The following is a 17,567-nucleotide window of genomic DNA, read 5'->3' on the forward strand; positions in this document are numbered from 1 at the left end:
GTCAATCAGAAACTGCAGAAAATGGTTTCAACTATTGTACCTTCCATATAAAAACAGCTGTCAGTACTTCCAGATATCTTCCCGACCTCCATTCCTTACAACTGGTTCTTATTCATTCCCTGGGTAGACAAATGCATTTGCCTGGTGGCATGAACAAACAGAAAAGATGGACTGGTTATCCTAAGGTCGTTCCATCCCCAAAAGGTTTAGTCACAATTATTTGAACTGGCTGAGTATGGGATTTGAACTGAAATGGAAACTTTAAGAAATATCAACTCACTGAGAGGCTATGTAGTAAAGGCACTGTCAACTCGGGCTCTCTGCTGATGTAGGTCCCACTTGGGATCTTGATGACTGTAAAAGTCCCTATTTTTCCAGTGATACCATGTACTCGCCTGATGCTGTACTTCTTGTCATTATCTTACCTTTCCCCCTAAATTATAGTAATTTATAGCTTAGCAAAGGTTATAAGAGACTTCAAGTTTTGAAGAGATACCAGTATATTATGTAACTCTCAGATGCCTACAGAGATCTGTCCCAATGAGGCTACCTTGTACTCAGAGGAGTTTCCAGAGGGATAACTGACTTTATACAGAGACAGTCATCCCTATAATGGGAGCCATTCAGTTAGAAACAATATGAAATTTGTTTCTCAATTTAGCTTAAATAATACTACTTTGGCTATGAAAGACATTTACATCAGTTTCAACTCACTATCCTAAGGACTTTTTATGGGTGATGATAAAATCGCCCTAGGCATTTTAGCATGCCAAGGAAGCGTCAGTATAATTACTAATATATAGTTCTATACTTGGATTAATGCCTCAGGGAAAATGAAAAGACCAATATAGGAAGGTAAAGGGAAAGCACCTGAATATTTCAGATAGACTCTGACGGTTTATGGGATTTGTTCAGCTGACTGAGTATGCGATTTGAGGATAATACTTGATGTCAGTACTGCAGGTTGGCCTCACTCTTGCTTGGAGTCCTATTGGTAGAAATCTTAATTAAATGTGTTATGTGAGAAAAATTACACAAATGGTTCTGATATGAATTATATTAATATGTCAGCCATATTAATCAAAGTGGCTGATGGAGTAGGAAAATTCACCAAAAACCATGAGAGTATAAAAGATATATGAAAATGAAGGGTTGATAGTGTTGAGAGACATGGGTCTTTCATATACAAGATGTTTACATTTCTGCTCGTGTGGTGAGCAGAAGAACTGACAGCTATTATTCCTGACTATATTTCGAAAGAAATTTATATAGTGAGCAGCCCTGAAAGATAGAGATAGTGCTGTCCTCTGAAGCAAGGGGCTGGTTTGCTTACAGCCTCAGAAGAGAGAAATAGTTTCATTCTGGACCAAAGAACAACATGCTTACTGCCTGTTATAAAATACTTAGGTTCCCTAAGCTCATAGTTCCTCTTCTGTAACATGTATTACCTTGTCCTCTTTATATGACTCTCTGGGAATTGTGGCTTGAGAACATGGCATAAGTAAGTATATTAAGTTATAAATTTTAAAAATTTTAGGGGATCATATGATTAAATTACATTTACATTTTTCAGTTAATTCTACTATATTTGCTACATGTGTACACGCAGACACACACACACGCATACATAAAAAGGATTTGTAGTAGCGTGGAAAGAGTACACTGGCAGTTAAAAAACAAGGGCTCTGTGCTACACTTATCAGTTGCCCAATTTCAAAATCCTCCTTAACCTCTTTGACATAATATTGGTCTCTTTTACTCACCTCAAGGGATTATTATAGAGATCAAATTAGATAATGTATGTAAAAGGATCTGGGAGTATCTAGTGTGTTGTAAAAAATGAAAAAAAGTATTGTGACTAATAAAAGGGATGACAGACTTAATTTTTTTGCCTCATAGCTAATTTGGGAAAATTTTTTAGAAAGTTATCTAATTTTCTCTTGACTTCGGGATACTTTCTGAAACGATTGCTGTAATGGTTAGTTTTACCTATGGTTTTCTGTATTGTTACATTGGTTTTAGCAGTGTAACTATACTTTTTTTCCATCAAACAGTGTTTTTTCAGATTTTTAGATAAACAATCACTTAAAGTTTATATTAATTATAATATTTGCCTATTTCCAAATTATAAGTAAAAATGAATAATACACAATTGGTCTGTTACCTTCAAGACAGTGTCATCTAGTCATCTAGTCCCGAGTTTAGAATTAATTTAGTGTATGAATATTTTACAGTTATACTCAGAGAAGTAGTTTAATACATTTACAATTTATAGTAGAACAGGGACACCTGGGTAGCTCAGTCGGTTAAGCATCTGACTTTAGCTCAGGTCATGATCCTGCAGTTTGTGAGTTCAAGTCCAACATCGGGCTGTATGCTGACAGCTCAGAGTTTGGAGCCTGCTTCGGATTCTGCATCTCCCTCTCTCTCTGTCCCTCCCATGCTTGCTCTCTTTCTCTCTCAAAAATAATAAATAAACATTTAAAAATTTTAAAGTAAAACAGATTATTCATTGAAAATATAAAAAAATCATTTGTTATTATTTTCCACATTTAAACTATAGAATCTCTCCCCATACTTCTTGCTGTTTCCAAATGAAGCTTCAATAAACTAAGCTTTGTGATTTTGCAAATGTGCAGTATAAATGATTGCAAGATAAGCATATTGATTTGAATTACCTTGATTGTTTTTTTTCAGGCTACTCAATATTGATCACTTGTTTTTCCTCAATAGAAAACTGACAAGACTTCAGTGATTACACAACCCAGAGAAAATGTCTGTGATGGAAAAAAAGGAAAAGGTATTTTCACTTATAATAATAACTAACAATGCCCATTATAAAGCAATAAATCTAAGTAGAAAATATATTTTAAAACAATAAATTGTATATAACAACATTAATATTTTGAATTGTTTATTTGGGGTAACAGAAACATTTGAAATATTCTTATTCTGTACATAGGATGATATGGTTTTTGGGTGCCTGGGTGGCTCAAGCCAGTTAAGCATATCACTCTTGATCTCAGCTCAGGTCTTGGTCTCAGGGTCATAAGTTTGAGCCCCACATTGGACTCCACACTGGGCATGGAGCCTACTTAAAAAAAAAAAAAAGATAATATGGTTTCACCCAGTCCAATAGCAGCAGAAGCATATCTGCATCATTCTCAGCATCAATATTCACAACATAAACAGCAACAAATACCATGAAAAAAAGTCTGTTGTCACCTCAGTAGTTAATATTTTTATTATTTTGTTACAGTAAATCTGTCAGATAGATATTATTCTCTTTTTATAGAAATAAACTCAGGTAATGTGGCTCATTTGCAGTCACCCAAACAATACTTCGTATATTTCCAACCCAGAAGTTAAACATAAATTTAGATCATCCTTCCTTCATACTATATCATTATTTGTATTACACTATGCAGCCCATTATATCTAAAGTAGTTTTTCTTCTCATGCCTTATCAGAAACTTGCTAAAAGCTAAATTTTTACTATACATGCAAGGATGAAAGCAAATTTAAAAGAATATAATTAACACTCTCAATCATGATCATAAGCACTGGGATGTAATGGAATGAATCGCATTTGCCATGCTCTATTGACAGCATAGCTTAGTTACCAAAAAGAGCTAGCTAAATATCAAGGTTGCATAAAAAATAGATTATAGAAGTTTCATTTTCCTTGGTTTTCATTTTCTTATATAAGCTATCAATTATCTATTTGTGACTGCCATTGACCAATAGTTCACTCTCTGAACAGAAATGTTGTTATAATCAAATATAGTCATTTATTCACTAATTGATTTATTCATTAGTCACACACTATTCTTGATGCTGGGCTATTAATAGTAGACAGTGGTTCTTGTGGGGGCAACAGATATTTAATTATTGAACAGCCTGATTCTTTGAGAGCAGGTAAGAGCATGTAACATGGTAATAAAACTACTTAGGTACATCTTCTTACATAACCTAAAGGTTTGAACCAAATATGAAGGAAAAAAAGGAGATCTTATGTAAGTGGTGGTGGTGAGGAAGAACCTTCTGGGAAGATGACATACCATATGTAAAGGCTTTGTGGCAGGGAGTCCCAGATGTGCAGTAACTGAAGAAGGTCCATATGACAGACTCCAGAGAGCACTTGGGGGAGCAATGTCGTGAATATATTAAGTATGTTGAGCTTCACCTAAGAGCAAGTATAAATCATTCAATTGGTTTGAATGTGGGAAAAGTGCAGACATCAGGAGAAGTTCAGATTTGTGTTTCAGAATAATCACTCCAGTTGAAGTGTCAGGACTGATAGAGGTTGACATCGAGAAACAAGTCAGAGATGCCTATAATATTTTGAAGCTGGAACATCTTTGGAGAGGAGAAGTCCATCTTTCTAAGTATGCTCTGCTGAGTTCGATATTTCAAAAGTATTTGTAGCTTCAGAGTATAGATACAGAGTATAAATCTGTACTTAATTTATCATATTTTACAGAGAAAATAACCCCATAGGATAGTGGATAGTTATAGTATATTATATGCATTGATATATTTTGAAGAAGTACTGTAATATTTTTACTTTTTCTTATCTTTGGTGGCATAGTTATATTAGAAAATATTTCAACCCAACAATTGATAAGAGATCTAGTAAAGGAAGTGGTATTTTTAGTAGCATGACTATGAATAATGTAAGTCACAGTGTTGGTAGGTAAAAGGATTTGTTAGATAAGGGCACCATCTTTAGGCTTTGAAGAATTTGAAAGAGCTTGATATAATGTAGACAATCAATGAATGAAGGAGAGGGTGAGCCTTAGGCTGTACTATCAACGAATACACTATATTAAGTAGAAAAACAAATGTAGTCATTTGTTCTATTCTTTTCTACCTGAATGGTAACAAAGAACAAATTTAACTAAATAATTTTTATGTCCTTTGGCTATAGACTCTGAAAAAAAAAAAAAAAGTACAATGAGTCAGAGGTATAGATGGCACTGAAGCACATGAAAAGTAGTTTACGTTAGATTATAATGACAGTGAGAGCCAAAGGAAGATAACTTGCTAATACTGCCAGATATGAAAAAACTATTCTGCTAAAGAATTAAATTAAGTGGGTGTCTGGGTGGCTCAGTCGGTTAAGTGTCCGACTTCAGCTCAGGTCATGATCTCGCGGTTTGTGAGTTCAAGCCCCGCGTCAAGCTCTGTGCTGACAGCTCGGAGCCTGGAGCCTGCTTTGGATTCTGTGTCTCCTCTCTCTGCCCCTCCCCAACTTGTGCTCTGTCTATGTCTCTCAAAAAATAAATAAATGTAAAAAAAAAAAAAAAAAGGAATTAAATCAAGTTATCTGTCAAATAGTTGACATTGATAAGTGAGAAAAATTGGTTTGTTTTGATCAGTCAATTCATAGTTCCTAAAAGTTTAATTAGGAATAACGAGGTAGAAGTGAACTTACTATTTTGAAGTCTATTTTGTGGGGCACCTGGCTGGCTCAGTTGGTAGAGCGTGTGACTCATGGTTTTGATGTCATGAGTTCAAGCCCCACGTTGGGCATAGAACTTACTTAAAAAAAAACAAATTATTCTTTAATAAATTATTAAAAATAGATAAAAGTCCATTTTCCAAAAGTTTTTATTGTATTTGTCCTATTCTTTGTATTCCAAAGTTGATGACGTCTTGGTGGTAATTTTCACTTTGCTGACTCATTGCAGATGAGCTCTCAGCCCTCTAAGCAATGACATATAAGTTGCCCGTGTTGAAGATGCACTATATATATGTGTATATATATGTGTGTGTGTATATATATATATATCCATCACTTGTAACTGAGACATGTTACAAGACTTTTTCCTGGAACTAGCCTTCTGTATCTTAGAAAGAAATCCCTCTGTTTTGTTTCTGTGCCAAGAGACCTTGATTAGCTATGATCCTGCCCTCTGCTGAGCTGCTTCATTCCATCCTCTTCTCTTAAATTCCAGTAGCATTTTTGAGAACAGAAACTCGCATGTGCAGATCACACCACTTTCTGCTTTCTTAACTCTTGACGGCTGGTCTGCTCAGCCCTGTCCTTCCATATTGTATGTTTTACAGAAGTACCTCAGTGTGGGGAAGTCTGGATTTTTCCATTTAAACCTTCACTTTGTTCATTATTCTGACAAATTCTGGAGTTTCGAATCAGGAGATCTTTTATGGGCACACACTTAAGCTGCAATTGTTAATGTGAATATGAGTTTTATTATTAATATGGGTGATTGTTTCACCTCCCTCTACATGGAATAACTCCTGGGCTACCATTTTTGTTTCAATTTTAGTAACAGTTAAATTTTTTAGAACAATTTTAGGGTTACAAAAAAACTGAGCAGATAGTACAGAGAATTCCCATATGATCCCTGTACACAGTTTAATCTGTTATTAATATCTTACATTGTGATAGTTCATTACAATTAACAAAACAATATTGATATGTTTTTACTAAATAAAGTCTGTAATTTATTCAGATTTCCTTGATTTTTACCCAATGTCCTTTTCTATTCTAAGATCTCACCCAGGATACCACATTATATTTGTGAATTCTCTTTAGCTTCTTCTTGACTGACAATTTCTCTGACTTTCCTTGTTTTAGATGAACTTGCAGTTTTGAGGAGTGCAGTTTCTCATGATTACGCTTGGATTACAGATTTGAGGAAGGTAGATCACAAGGTAAAGTGTCACTTTTATTACATCATATCAAGGTTACACAGTGTCAACATGATTTATAGGTGTTGAGGCCGATCTTGGTCACCAGGCTGAAGTAGGGTTTGTCATGTTTCTCCACTTTCCCTCATTTAAGGGAGAATTTTAAATATTAATATATTTTTTGCATAGGAATATTTTAACATATTTTTAGGATGACTGAAAGGAGCAAGTGGTAAGGGTGAGAAAGGAAAAGGATGACAAGGTTGCACGTTTCAGAGGAAATGGAGGGGGTTCTGGGCAATGACACAAATGGATAGGATTACTGTGGTTTGCAAGACAGCACATCTTCCTCTGAGACTATAAAGAAAGATGCTAGGAATTGTGACCCTATAGTTATGTTTGAGCATGTCTCATGTTTATTTTTTTATGAGACAGTTTATGTTGTTTGTTTGGTTTGGTTTTGCTTGGCTGAGTGAAAGGAAATGGCCGACACTAACCACATAGGAAAACAGAAAATTCGTCCAACTGGAAATTAGTGGAAAGACCACCAAGTAACAGTTGAGGGTCTATTTGAGGTTGGAAACTATCAGTTTTTTCAGGTTATGTAATTTTATCCAGATAATGCAAATAGACCATTGGTTTGAACCACAGTTAGTAATTGGCAAGAACAAGTGCAGTGGAAGGTCATAGGGATATGAAGTTCTGGTGTAGAGCTGAGCCACCCAAAAAAGAAAAAAAAAAGCAATTGAAAGCATGAAGAAGGAACTGGAAGACCATGGGACTTAAGAAGAGATAATGAATTTCTTGTGTTCTAAATTTGAATTCAGTGCAATGACTGAAAGGGAGATAAAAGAAGGTTGTTGTGAATAGATAAATTTTTAAATACAGTATGTGAGAGAGAGTGTGAAATTCTTCATCCAGTGTGTGGCCATATGAAGAAGGCCTACCAAAGTGGAGAGACGATAAAAGACAAAAAACAGACATTACATTATAGAATCTAACTCTATAGCTATCTGTGATGGTGATGTCATTCAGATTGATATTCTGATGATGGTAACTAAAGAAGTGGAGAAGAAACTGGGTCAGGCACCACAATCCTTCCAAAATAGCAAATTATGAGTCTAAAGTTTATAGATAATTGTAACAAGGATAGGAAGAGAGAGATATACTTGAGATTTTGTGGGAGGAATATTAGTTGGCAGACACTGTGAAACCAGAGGGATGTTAAAATATCCCAAATGTTCTTTATGATATTGCAAATAATGAGCAAAGCAGTGTCCCACTTTCAAAAGGAAAGCAAATGAGGTTGAAAAAGGTAGGTTTTAGTTAATGAGACAATATGGTGCATTAGAAGAAGTAAATGTTTTAACACAAACTGAGGTCATAAAAATTCATAGAGAATGTGAAAATTTATGTATTTTGGTCTTATTATCAGTATTAAGTCAGTATACTAAAGTATAATTTCTTCCTCCTAGATATTGAACAGTAGGTTATTAAAAAAATGATAGAGTTTTGATGCTACTGAGATGGAGCAGGGGGAATGATATGTAAGCAGAAGGAACAACAGCAAAGGAACATAAAATTAGTGTAAAGGGCTGTGGCTCTAAGTTTCAGAACCTACTGTGGATCATCAGTTGGTTGCATATGAGGAAGACTGGGGAAAGAATTCTGCTTCTAAGTTTGAGTTCTGCCGTTAGGAAACTAGCCCTGTATGTACTGACTACTCGAACTACTTGTATTTACTAACACTAGATACATTCCAATCAATATCCCAGAGTGTGAAGATGCTTTTTAAAGTATATTTCTGCCTTTTAGAGAAGATATCTTATACTAATTAATTTGCTTTTTATAATAGTGAAACATGATGAAATATGCTTAACTTCTACCTATCCTGATGTAGCTTTATTTGGAAATCTTATTTGTTAAAAATTTCTTTCCCCCAAGTGAAATAAAAGTACTCTATTTTCCATGTAATAGAGATGTAGCAAATCACTATACAAGCATTTCTGACATTCTTTATTTAATAGTTCAATGAAACTCTTTTCAATTCCCAGGTTACTAGAGGTTTTAGTTTTGTTAAACTAGGCTCTCCAAAAATGTTTCCAAAGTGCTTATGGTTGTATCTGTTTCTTTTTCTAAGGCTTGACATTTTTTTGTATCAGGAAGTATCCAAAGTGAACATAGGAATTTCATTTTGTAGATCACTGTAGTTGAAATGCTAAATATGAGGTTTTACAAATATGTAATTGAACATCTGGAGTTTTCAAGATGCTTCTTTCTACTTTTAGTAGACAGTCATACTACTCTCATGAAATGTGCCTCAACAAATTATTTGGTGAGTTTTAACACTGGAACCACAGAACGCATTAACAAATTAAATTCTCCATGAAGCTTATATAATAATAATAATTGAAACACAGGAACAGGAGAAAGTTGGATTTTAACCCACATTTTCACATAGCTAACACCCTTTTGTACTCCATGATAAAGTTTTCATCTATGTGTTACATATCTGTTTAAGAGAGCCTATATGCTGGAATCCCAAGATCAAACTGTTATCAGGTTTGGTTTCTTTTGAGGCCTCTCTCCTTGGCTTTCAGATGGCCACCTTCTTGCTGTGTACATGAGCATCCTATGTGTCTCTATATTTATCCAAATTTCCTATTCTTATAAGGACACCAGTCAGAATGGATTAGACCTGCCATAATAGTCTCATTTTAACTTAAATGCCTCATTAAAAATTCCTTCTCAAAATATAGTCATATTCTGAAGTACTGGTGATTAAACATTCAACGTACAAATTTTGGAAGAATGTAATTCAGCATATAACACACACTCGCCACACATACAAGTCTTATGTAATGCCTACCCAGAAATATTATCATCCAGTATCTTATAAATGAATAAAATAATTGGGAAACTATATGTAAATTTATTTACTACAGTTTTATTTGGACTTTATTGAAATTAAAAATTATTATATAGCTCAAGTAAAAAGTACCAACTCTTTGATCAAAATACACAAAACAAATATTCATTGGCAAAGAAATTTATATTAACATATCAACTTTTGCAGAATATCTTATCACTAAGACCAAGTTCACCTACTATGGTAGACTTTTTATAAAGAGCTTTCCTAAATAAAGGGAGTAGAGAATTCTATGAATTTGATCCACATAATGATTTTTTTATTTAAATTTTTTTCGATGTTTATTTATTTTTGAGACACAGAGAGAGACAAAGCATGATGAGGGGAGGGGCAGAGATAGAGGGAGACACAGAATCCGAAGCAGGCTCCAGGCTCTGAGCTGTCAGCACAGAGCCTCATGCGGGGCTTGAACCCACAAACCATGAATTCATGACCTGGGCTGAAGTCAGACACTTAACTGATTGAGCCACCCAGATGCCGCATGATATTTTTATAGAAAATAGTTTTTAGACTATTTGCAAGAATTTTAACATATACGTTTTCTGATATTAAGATATTATCCTTCATAATATGTCTTGGATATGAACACACAAATATTTTGCCAAAATACTTTTTAATCCTATTACTCTTTAGGGAATAAGCCTCCAATAAACCTTAGCTGGCATATGTCAAAGTATTTAATTTAGCAAGCACTCAAAGACATTAAAACTGTAACAGCAAATTATGTTTTCTCATCTTATTTCTGTGTACTTTTTTGAGAAGAATTCTCTGCTTTACTCAGACTGATCAACTATCTTTCATTTCTTTACACCATTCTTCTCTACACTGTTTCTTGTCTATATATAGTTCAACTGGCAAGATGAGCAAAATAAGGGAGAGAAAAGAACAACTGAACTTGTAATTAACTTGGGATTATGATCATGTAATCTTAATTACTGGCTATTCTTGTAAACAATGAAAATTTATTTAAAAAACAGTGGACTAAAATACATCACCTATGATGCAGGTACTTTATTTATGGGTATATAGCCACAGAAATGTAATTTCATGTGCACCAGAAAGTCATGAACAGAAATTTTCATAGCATTATTTGTATTATTCCACACGTGGAAACAACTCCAAAAGCTATCATGAGGACTACAACTGGAGAATTTAACAATAGGATTATTGTACAGTAATTTAAAATCTACAGACTTTTGTTATAGCTCATGATATGAAAGATTCTCACAAAAATAACTGAGTAAAAAAAAGCTGCATGAAGTAGAATATACACTGTGTGAATCTAGTTATAAAAAGTTCAGAAACAGGCAACATGGATTTATGGTTTATTAGAATAATGGTGACCTCTCTGGGTTGAAGGCATGAAAGATGCTACTGTGTGCAAGTAATGTTCTAGCTCTTTGGTTATGTTCATGTACATTATGATTTATGCACTCTTCTATGTGTATGGTATAATAAAAATTTATTTAAAAATCACCTAAATGCATGCACACACACACACACACACACACACAACATAAGAATATAAACTGGCTATTGGATGACATGGTAGATTTAATGGAAACATTGCCCTCAACTCCCTCCAGAGACCCTTATAAAGGAATTTTTACAAAACAGAAAAACACAAAGACAAAGAGGAGACTATGCAGTAGCAACCCACTTTTAGAAGACAGAAACAGATCAGTGAAGGATAAGTAACTTATTAGATTTAAAAAAATGCATTATATATATACATATATATTATATAAATTATATACATATATACATATACATATATATAAACTAAATATATATTATATATAATATATATTATATTAATATATTATATATATAATTATATATATATTATATATATATAATATATATAGTTTATATATATATAATATATATATATATATATTATATATATATAAACTAAAACCAGTGTTGTAAACCAGGAAGTTAAATGATACCAAAACCTGCTGACCTAGTAGAAGTTATTTTCCAGATCCTTCCATGCTCTGCTCATCTAGATGGGTGGCCTGTCTCAACCTATATTCAGGATGAAGTATGCAGGTTATCCTCAGGAGACTGCCAAAGAGACAATCTGCATATTGAAGGATTCCAGTTACAATGGAGGCTGAATATGCTGTATTGAAAACAAGGAGATTAAGCGATTGTCACATACTGAACACTGAGATCTTTTCTTTCTTACTACATCTGGTTCAAAGTTTACTAGCAGCCAAATTATTCCCTGCTGGTAGGCAATTGGAGAAAACTTTGCTGAGGTACCTGAAAGCCCAAAGATAAGAAGTGAAAATACTGGGGGCGCCTGGGTGGCTCAGTCGGTTAAGCGTCCGACTTCGGCTCAGGTCATGATCTCACGGTCCGTGAGTTCGAGCCCCACGTCGGGCTCTGTGCTGACAGCTCAGAGCCTGGAGCCTGTTTCAGATTCTGTGTCTCCCTCTGTCTCTGACCCTCCCCATTCATGCTCTGTCTCTCTCTGTCTCAAAAATAAATAAACGTTAAAATTTTTTTTTTTTAAAGAAGTGAAGGTACTGGCAAAAGCAGTTCCTTAAAAACACGCCCCAAATAGGTTATCCCACTCTAAAGCTGACTGACAACAAAGCTCCATCACACATATTGAGGTAATCTGTTTTTAGCCCATGATGTTAATAGAGACTGACATATAAAGGATAATATGTAATAAAAAGACAGAGGCTAAAAGCTAAAACAAGTAATAACCAGTTATATAGAGGAAATAGAGAATATGAAAGAAGAATGAACAAAATTAATATTCTGAGCAGTATGGCAAGACTGTGCTTTCATAAGATAAGGAGACACATTTAAGTAAATCATTCAGAGAATTTAGAAGAGCTCTTGGATATTACAAATATGATAGCATACACAAAAATATCAGTGGAAGCGTTGAAGTTAAAATTGAGTAGATTTAAGAAAAAAGGAGAACAAAATGAAAAAAGATATATTAGAGAGAAATATATAGTAAAATTAAAGTACTATTCCAGGTGATCCGATATCAAAATAATAGTAGTTTCAGAAAAATAGAACAGATAAAATGGAAGAGATCACATCATCAACAAAAAAATTCAAAAATATATCCCAGGACTGAAGTAGCATCCTGAGTTCTCAGCAAAATGGAAAATAGAAGACTAACCAAGGCATATTATCACAATACTTCCCATTATTAGGAACAAAAAGAAAGTCCCAAAAGATGCAACAAGGAAAGAATAAAGAATCAAAATAACAGCAGAATCTGTCAACACAAATCTGAGCAGTAGGTGGCATCAGGGAGATGTTTTCCGAATCCTGAGAAAGATATTTTCAATCTAGAATTCTATAGCCAGAAAAATTAACATTTTATCATGAGATGTACCTCATAATTTGTGGTCTTCCAAGGTCTAAAACTTTTTTATCACTTGCCTCTATTCTTAGGAAGCAATTGGAGTATATACTCCAATAAAATAAGAGAGCAAACTAACAGATGCCGGACACAGGAAACAGGGGAATCAAAAAGAGAATAGAAAGGTTATTTCCAAGATAACGGTGAATGGCAATTACAGGTTGACGATTTCTACATGAAACATGGAACTTAACAAATTACATTTGGAGCAGATAAGAAGTTTCTAAAGAGATTCCTTTAAGAGGATGAAGTTGCTAGAATTGCTATTATGTTTAAATGTAGCAAAAAGAGATTTACACAGCTGATAGAGAATATGCACCTAAGGCAATAATTACTTTAAGAAAAGCAATACAAAAGAAACAAAAACTACGTAAGTTTTAATTTGGGGGAGAACAGAAACTTTGATATTGAGGTATTTTTTCTGAGACTATGAGGGAAATAGAAATTGAAAGCTATTGGTAGAGGTTATGTGTATGTGGGTACATAAAATAATCTACAAGTGTCTCTTCCATAATGGAAGGATAGATGAGTAATTTCCTGAGTGTGGTGTTGATTCTGGGGGTCCCAGAGACACTCTCAGTGGAGAATGTAAATTCAAACTATTTTTAGATAATGGTTAGTGTTATTTGCCTATTGCACAGTGCACTGACCATATACCACTGGTACAAAACAGTGGTGCCTAAAACTGCTAATGCATAAGCACACATCAAGGCAGTGGCACCAAAATGTGCTAGTCATTATCTACTTGATGACCAGGAATTAATGGAATTAAGGAATATATATTATTTAATGATCTTCTTGATGAAGCAAAAAATATTTATTAAATCATGACCTTGGGGACACATTTTTTAGTATTCTATGTGATTAAATGATAAGTATACATAAGCACTTCTCTGCATGCTAGTTATAACTGTTCTTTTGAGATATAGAGCACAGCATTAAAATTTTGTTTATTGTAATGTACTAACATCTTTTTTTAATGTTTTATTTATTTTTGAGAGAGAGAGAGAGAACAAGCTGGGGAGGGACAGACAGAGAGGGAAACACAGATTCCAAAGCAGGCTCCAGGCTCTGAGCTATCAGCACAGAGCCCGAAGTGGGGCTCAAACTCACCAACTCTGAGATCATGACCTGAAATGAAGTCAGACGCTTAACCAACTGAGCCATCCAGGTGCCCCATAATGTTTTGACATCTTAAGAAAACTTTACTGGCTGAGGAGGGAAGAGACTGACCCTCCAGAGGGTAGCCAGTTCTTAGAAATAATAGCAAAGGACTCAGCAAAGATCATGCTTTTTATATGCAAACTAACCAATGCAGAGCTCTTTCTCCTTTATCTGGCCTGTACACCCCAGGAGGCCATATTCCTCTGCCATAATCATCCTAGAGCCAGGTACCAGGTAACCTGGTGTCAGGTACCCCCTATAGCTTAGAGCCTGCCGAAATTATTCAAACTAGCCAGTTTTAAACTGTTTACTTTGCCTTGCTTTTCCCCTGTAAACTCCATTGAATGCCTTGGTCCCTTTCCTTCTTGCCCTTCTGCCTCCTGACCACTCTAGTGTCTTCCTCTGTGGCTCTGTGTGGCATTCAGTGTCCACCTTCTCTGAGCCTTGTGAGTATAATAAACTTCCTTCCATGCCTCATCCCCATTCCTCCTGTGGCTGCACCAACTTTACCATATTATATCCAACATGTACATCCTCAGAACATGAGAAAAAGTACCTAGGCAAATAAGTTGTGATCTAAACTTTTTACACGGAATACCATTTTTACTGAAATGAAAAACTGCCAGACAAACAAGGTTATTCATAATTGCATATTTGATAGACATTTCTTGAAAATAAATGAAGTAAGCTTGTTATTTCCAGGAAAACAACAGACAGTATTTATTGCCATGATGAAATTTTAACTTTCAGATGAAGATTAAAATTTTGGATTACTCTTATGTGACTTGATAACTTCCCCACACGTAAAGACTTCTCTTGTGAGATTACTGGTAGTATTTATGAATGTGAATTTTTTATATTAAATGAGGAAATGTGTCAACATTGGATAACCTACATAAGATAGTGAAGCAATATTTACAAATGAGCAATGCATGCATGTTACAAAATAACCCATCCATAGATAAAATATCCATTCAAGGTGCAAGATAAACCAGTAGACTTCAGTGTAAAAGTTCATTGATAAGGTTTAGATTCTACATTGCAGCTATCCATTAAGAAACTGCCATTGTCTAGTTTTGATTGAATATAAATAAATAAAAATAACCATGATTATTTGATAAAATTCTCTCTTTCTCAAGTACATACTGTGTAAGGCTCAGTTTTCTTTATGTACTTCAACCAAAACAACGTATGACTGAGTGCAAAGTAGACATGAGAATCCAGTTATCTGTTAAGTAGACATTAAGAGATTTGCAAAAATGTAAAGTAATGCCGTTCTTCTCAGTAAAGACTTGTTTTACAAAAAACATTTAAACTGTTATTTATACTTATTTATATTTATAAAATGTTATTTATACTTATTTGTAACTTTTTTGTTATATTAAAATTGAATTATTTTTAAGTTTCCGTTTTTATTTATAGTATGGTGAATATAAATAGGCATAACCCACATAAAGAAAAGGTTTTGGAGGTCCTCCTTAAATTTCAAGAGTGACACCCTGAAATGAAAATGTTTGAGGACCACTGACGTATAAAATGCCTAGAATTGAAAAATAAAAAAGTAGCAATATAAGCATTTTTGAAGAGTTATGGTTTTGGAGGAAATGCTGAAGAACTAAATACTTTAAAGTATCTACAAATTTGATACAATTATTCCACTATGTAAAAACCAATGCAGATCACAGAATGTACGCTTATATCTATTGTAATAACTTGTGAATAGTGGCTTGAATAAAATTTGCAGTGATCACATCTCTTCGTTAGTAATAATAATAAAGGTTTTAATATTATTTACTTTTATTTTTTATTTTTTTATTTTTTATTTTCTTATTTACAGTTTTGTGATAACCAGAATTAAAACATATAAGGCCTAGTGCTTGCTTGTTGTTACTGTTTTTAATTACTTATAATTATTGTCATGATAAAGAAGAAAATGGTGACCTGAGAAAATAAGAACCAAAGTATGTAAAATGTATAGTTATTTGTGCCCCCCCCCCCATTGTCTACTCCTGTCATTTTCTACTATTTTATATGGAAGGCTCAAAGTATTTTCCATGAAAGGAACTCATGGGCTATATGGTGATCTAATAGTGAACCCCCCCCCCAAATTATCCAGCCATTTACTTATCAGCTTTAGATAAGTGATTACAGATAGTATTTCATATTTTTTTAAAAAGGATTTAAAATATTTTAAAACTGCTGATCTAGTTCAATCTAGCATCCTCTTGTGAAGAACTTATAATATGATGATGTATATAATATCTAATTGATAAAAAAAAATAACCTAACTCCTGAACTGATAGATTTTTGTCACTTATTTTCAATGGGAGGAGTTAATTGCTTATGATTACCAGTTTTAAAAGTGACAGTGCCTCTACACATAGACAGACTATATAATTGCCTACTTGCCTCAAATACTCTCATCTCATGTTTTCTAGTTCTAAAGTTACAAGTCATTTAAAAATAAATAATATTGAGTGTCTATAAGTAACAAATTCTTCCCCTTGCGTTGTTTCATCATTGAATTTTCAAAATAATAAATATGGAAATTATCAAATTAAGAATTTGAGGATGGGTAAACTTAATTCATTTGTAAATTTCATCCTATTAAAATAAAAGGTTAAATCTTAACCCAGGTCTGCTTTATTCCAGTCTCTCCTGTGTAACACATATAACTCTTACCAACATCCCTGGTGAATGATTGTGGGAATGTGGAAAATTATCATTGAAGTAATTCACACTATGATGTTAATATTGACTTCATTGTTAAATATTCTTTTCTGAAGACAGAATTAGAGAAATGGAAATTTTGAAATAGTCCCTGGAGTATGGCTACAATAAAAGAAGAGTTCAGGGGCACCTGGGTGGCTCAGTCCACTAAGCATCCGACTCTTGATTTCCGCTCAGGTCATGATCTCATGATTTGTGAGATTGAGCCCAGCGTTGTGCTCTCAGCTGACAATGTGGAGCCTGCTTGGGTTTGTCTCTCTCCCTCTCTCTCTGCTCCTCCCTGTATGCACATGCGTTCTCTCCCTTTCTCTCAAATAAATATTTAAGAAATAAAAGAAGACCTCAGACAAAGTCAAGAAAGGAGGAGTTCAGTGACAAATTTTGTCAACTTTACTGTCTTAGGGCTGGCCCTTCTGACCAATAATTAATGTGGACATTAAAAATGTTCATAACCTAAGATATGAAATACAATTTACCTCCAGAGTCTCAATGCTGAGTTTCCCTACATTGGAGACAATGTGATTCATTAACTTATACACAGATGAAAGAAAGGTAGCTTTTTTTTTATCTGTCTTATATTCACTGTTGTTGTTGGCATATATTATTAAAGGCTGAACTTCAGGTGTGGTGGACAGGTAAAGGGATTTTCAGTGTGCCTGCAAATGGTAATCCAACAACAACGATAAC

At 34.1% G+C, this 17,567-nt stretch overlaps 1 protein-coding gene across 5 annotated transcripts in view; it reads left to right on the top strand.

Moving 5' to 3' along the window:
- The window catches only part of LOC147572006 (uncharacterized), a 170,710-nt gene that overhangs the window by 78,447 nt on the left and 74,696 nt on the right, over positions 1-17,567 (top strand). For 4 of the 5 annotated variants that reach the window (XR_015246594.1, XR_015246595.1, XM_086695135.1 and 1 more), the window contains 2 exons: positions 2,734-2,800; positions 6,605-6,681. Coding sequence is in view for 2 of the 5 variants with exons in the window: in XM_086695135.1 (XP_086551261.1) it covers positions 2,734-2,800; positions 6,605-6,681 (144 nt within the window). In the remaining 3 variants the exon portion in view is untranslated. Of the gene's footprint in view, positions 1-2,697; positions 2,801-6,604; positions 6,682-17,567 lie in introns of all 5 variants that reach the window. The other variant, XR_015246596.1, reaches the window with a different exon arrangement.

The sequence above is a fragment of the Puma concolor genome, chromosome F2, assembly GCF_028749965.1.
Source record: "Puma concolor isolate L17-30 chromosome F2, mPumCon1.1.hap2, whole genome shotgun sequence".
NCBI lineage: Eukaryota > Metazoa > Chordata > Mammalia > Carnivora > Felidae > Puma > Puma concolor.